Source organism: Mesitornis unicolor, unplaced genomic scaffold (assembly GCF_000695765.1).
Source record: "Mesitornis unicolor isolate BGI_N332 unplaced genomic scaffold, ASM69576v1 scaffold14440, whole genome shotgun sequence".
Lineage (NCBI taxonomy): Eukaryota > Metazoa > Chordata > Aves > Mesitornithiformes > Mesitornithidae > Mesitornis > Mesitornis unicolor.
The window spans coordinates 1-5093 of NW_010160370.1; the positions used below are offsets into that span (position 1 = coordinate 1).

Sequence of the window (5093 nt, forward strand, 5' to 3'; positions counted from 1 at the left end):
CAGCCGAGCGATTCTGTGATTCTGTGTGTGTGATAAACATGAAATGTGGATAAACTGTTGCTGTCCTCAGGGAAAGCTGTAGTGGAGAGCTGCACGTAAATTGTACTTCACTTGGGTTTGTGTAACGGTTGTAAAATCTCTGATTTTGCCAATAATTCTCCATGATGCAGAAAATCCGCAATAAGAGCGTCCTAGTGCTGACACTTTCCCAACATCTGTTGCTGTATAAACACAGCCTATTAGCAGTTTTATCTTTGTGAGTAAGAAAACTTTATATGTCCTTAATGAAACCACTAGCACAAAATTAACCGGACTAAATACACCCGGAATGCGCTGCTCGTTGCTTTACGATCCAGCATAAAGCTGGACCGCTCAGATGATATTTGTGTTGTGCTTCGTTCTGCACAGCAAACGTTGTCCTTTGTGTTACACGAAAAGCCAGTTCCTGCCCCTATCAAATGAGGGTGGATGTTGGACAGGACCCGAAACAGCGGGGACATTTACTGGTTGTCGGATTGAAAGTCAGCGAAGGGGCTTGAATTTGGGTCTTTGGCTTGTGTTGGAACAGCCAAGGTGGTTTTGGTCGCTTCTGCTAAATCGAACTGTGCCACTTTGCGTACTTGGCAGCACATTTTGGTAATCAAATACAGCCTGTTCGTAACCAGCTGTGGAACTGGAGGGGTGTGTGGGGCTTTGAGACACCAGGCCGTTATCTTGAAGGACTGTCAGCCTTCTCGAGATGCCATCTGTCAAAACACGCGAGGAGCTGTTCCGCTTGTGCCGCAGGAACGTATCCATCATGTCACCGAGTTATCATCCCTCTAGCAGGGGAGATAAGGGAAGCTGTCTGCTCTCAGGATTTCTAATCCTCCTTGTCCCTGGCTCGCCCTGATCTTCGGTGGAATCGTAAACGGGGATGCGAAGGTTTGAAATAACATCGTGGATGTTTAAAGCCTTTATTTGCTGCCATTTCTAGTGCATGTGACTGATCTGATGTGAGCTTTTAAAGTAAATGGGTGTATTATATGGTCAAATCTGTCACGCAGTGGACGGGTCTGCTCTTATCCAGAGGGGAAGTAAAAATTGCCAGGAAGGGAAGCTCTGCTCATGGATTTTACTCCCTGTGATGCCTCGTGTGTGTTCATCAGCCAGCAGTGCTCAGTGCTTGGTCCACTTGGGCCCACTGGATCATGCCCTCACCTTATCCACGTACAGGCAGAATTATCCAGTTTGTATTCACTGTCGGTGTGTTTTGGGAAGAGACGTGCACCGCTCTGGTGTTTGTATGTTGGGTTCACACCTGCCTGGGTGGGGTGGAGCTGAGAGCAGCAGAAGGAGCTGGAGAAGCCGACCCATGCAGCGAGTTGGACCAGTCCTCCCGCACCTGAAACACGTGGGTGTGAGCTCTGTGCTGGTGCTGTCAGGGGTGGGCTCCTCTTGCAAGAGCCAGCATTGTACAAGTACTCATGAGCAGCAGATTGCTCAAACCGAACTCACCTGACGGGAGCTACACCAACAATTGTGCCTTAGATGGTGAACAAAGATGTTTTGAAGTGGATCAGCTTGCATGGAAACCTGCTGGTTGTTGTAGCGTGGCCCATGGTTCGGGGTGTGTTACGAGTGACTGGGTGACCCATCCTTGAGTTGCTTCTTGGCTTGGGTCCTTTGAGCGGCAACTTGGTTTATATAGGAAGAAAAGTGGACAACAGTCGAATGTGCTGAATATTTGCACTGTGGTATTTGGTACAAAATGTGAGTGGCTGTTTCAGGCACAAATCTGACAAATCCTGCTCTCTGCTTTGTCGTTCAGCTGCTCTTCAGGCCCTGAAGCGTAAGAAGAGGTACGAGAAGCAGCTCGCGCAGATAGACGGCACGCTATCCACAATCGAGTTTCAGAGGGAAGCCCTTGAGAATGCCAACACTAACACTGAAGTGCTCAAGAACATGGGTTTTGCTGCTAAAGCTATGAAAGCTGCTCATGACAACATGTAAGTTGCTCCCTTCTGCATCTTTCCATAGGACTTGTGGATTGCCATTTGTTTCTGCTAAATGCCAGGCGTTTCATAACCAAAGGTAGAGCTGGAGTAGCAAAATCTTCTTTTAAAAGGCTTTAATTCACACTAAAATACTAGATATACTTTCATGTCAAACAAAATGTGCAAACATTGATGCTTTCTCAGTCTGACACCATTTATTATGGCACAAAGCTGCTGCTGTAGTCCAGCAGAGCTGCACCAGTGTAGTCTCAAGCAAATGGCACTAAATGAGCACCAGTTACAGATCCAACTGGTAGCAGCAAGAGTTTTAAGCCTCAATGGGAGACTTCAACTTCTTTCTGTGCAATTGAGTTTGTGTATACAGCAGTAATTAAAGGTAAACCGCGTTATGGGAGTGTTGTACCTGCTCCAAAAGCAGATCTTGCAGATGTAATGTAATAATGCTGGATCAGGGAACAGAACTGCTTATTATTAATACTGCTTGTGCAGAACAAAACCTCATCACGTGAAGTCTCTGTGTATAACTGTGGTGAGCTAAGCTTTCAGGGAAAAGTATAAAATAGGTGCATAGTTTTGTTGAGAGCAGGGGTATAAAATTCAGACCTGCATGCAAGGTATATTTCGGGAAGGGACCTTGCAAAATGTCACCATGGTGTGGCATTTCTACAGAACCCAAGGAATAATGTTAAGTGCTGATTGGGAAAGAGCCTGATTAGATTGAACTCTTTGCTTTCTTTTACAGGGATATTGATAAAGTAGATGAATTAATGCAGGACATTGCAGAACAGCAAGAGCTGGCAGATGAGATTTCAACAGCCATCTCGAAGCCAGTAGGATTTGGGGAAGAATTTGATGAGGTATGCTTTAAATTTCCCTCTCTTTATATCATAGAATCATTTAGGTTGGAAAAGAGCCTTAAGATCATCGAGTCCAACCGTTATCCTCATACTGCCAAGTCCACAACTAAACCACGTCTCTAAGCACCACATGGACAAACCTTTTAAATTCCTCCAGCAATGCTGACTCATATGAGACCTTTCTCCTCAGTTTGCTCTGATCCTGTGCACTGAAGCTCTTTTCTTTAATAATACGACCAGCTAAATCTGCTTGCTAATAACTATGACTTAACGTTTCTTTTTTTTTTTTTCCTTTTTCCCTCCTTTCAAAACCTAGGATGAACTCATGGCAGAACTAGAGGAACTAGAACAAGAAGAACTAGACAAAAACTTGCTGGAAATAAGTGGTCCCGAGACAGTACCACTACCAAATGTGCCCTCAATATCAATACCGTCAAAGCCAGGTATGTATGGGTAATTTGGATTATTAAAAAGTATGTTTAGTTAACTGCTATCTCCTCAGATTGGAGAGATCTAGCTTGAAATGGCTTCATGTGTCACAAATGACATCCAGTGCCGTTTCTCTGTGAGGCTCACCTGCCTTTCATAAGAACCACAGAAGTTAATTGCTCTCACAGGAACAGTTATTATCTGTTCTGGCGCTACTGGTTTATCAGCAGCACGGATGACACTCAGGGTAGTGGAGATGAGGAGAAAGTGTTGACGGGGTCGCAATCACAACGAGAAAAACTTATCTACACAGTTGCAGATAAGCAGGCACTTCTTTATTTGCAGCGCTGGGGAACACAGAGGGTAGCCCCTCAAAGGTGTGTTCCAACGCCCATACAATTTCACAGCCTATTTATACATTTTCTAACAATAGCAAAATCATAGGAGCGTGCCTAAGATGATCACCTTTTACTATTCCCTTCACCCTGATTGGGTCCCCGCTATCACCCCACATAAGACATTGAACTACCCCCATATGATTTTTGACATAGAGAGAAGAGTTATGGCCCATTCTTCTTATACCCGTCCTAAGCACCTGTATACACATATCCCACCATGGCCCATTCTTCTTATACCCGTCCTAAGCACCTGTATACACATATCCCACCATGGTCCATTCTTCTTATACCCGTCCTAAGCACCTGTATACACATATCCCACCATGGTCCGTTCTTCTTATACCCATCCTAAGCACCTGTATACACATATCCCACCATGGTCCATTCTTCTTATACCCGTCCTAAGGACCTGTATACACATATCCCACCATGGCCCATTCTTCTTATACCCGTCCTAAGCACCTGTATACACATATCCCACCATGGTCCGTTCTTCTCAACTCTGTAGAGGTCAAAGTGATCTTTTAGCTCTAGTGTTAAGACAAAAGCCTACTTCAGCCAGCTAAAATTTCTTATGCCTATAACAAAGGGAAGCCTTTTACCAGGTGCTGCTGGCCCAACGGGGAAGTAGTTTTGACTAACGTACCAAGACTGTAAAAGGAAGTGGGGAGAAAATGAGCTCTGAGAGTTAAGAGACAGCAAGGTTCAGCTTTAGGTGGCTTGCTAAGAAATTACCTCCTTTTGCATTATAGTTCTTCTCTTTTGACATAACTGATTTTGTATTTTTCCAGTTCTGTTTTGCTAGGCAGAACTGCAAACAAATGCTGATGAGAGGGGAGTGAGTTATATCAAAATATCTTCAGTCTGACACTTTGTCTAGATTCAGGTCCAACAGCAGGAGAAATTAAATAAGCGTGTGCATTACCTTTTTATTTCCTAATTGGCTTAAAGAGGTTCATTCTGTAAATGTTCTTTGGGTATGGACATTAAAACATGCTGACTTAGACCCAAATATACTTTGGTGCATGAGTTTAGGTAGTTGCAACTGTGTAAGAGGCATTGTAATTGTGCATGGATTTAAGTAACTGCACAGCGTGTAGGATTTATGTAGACATAGCACTTCCTAAAACAATAAAACTTTATGAACGTTTTTCGTAGTAAAAACTACGAGTATAAAACTGAGTGTTTTATAGGATTTATGTTAAGCTGCTTTTGGACGAAAATTAGAATTCTATTAATGTATTTCCATGGCCTGCTACTTTTTATTGAAGTAAAACTGCCTCCAAGCCTGGCATTTGGGAAACCTTGGGATTGTGGGGTGGTGGTAGGTGGGGATTTTGAGTGAGATTTGGTTTTTATAACTAATTTTTCATGTACAATTGATGTACTATCAGCAAGTTTGCTGATGACAC

General features: G+C 43.6%; 1 protein-coding gene across 1 annotated transcript; it reads left to right on the forward strand.

Annotated features, from left to right (window-relative positions):
* Positions 1-1354: 1354 nt before the first annotated feature.
* CHMP4B (charged multivesicular body protein 4B) lies at positions 1355-3297 on the forward strand (the record flags this gene model as incomplete). The annotated part of the gene is made up of 4 exons (XM_010189854.1): positions 1355-1460; positions 1811-1988; positions 2740-2854; positions 3171-3297. Coding segments are annotated over exons 1-4 (526 nt in total), but the record flags the coding sequence as incomplete, so codon positions are not given.
* Positions 3298-5093: the final 1796 nt, after the last annotated feature.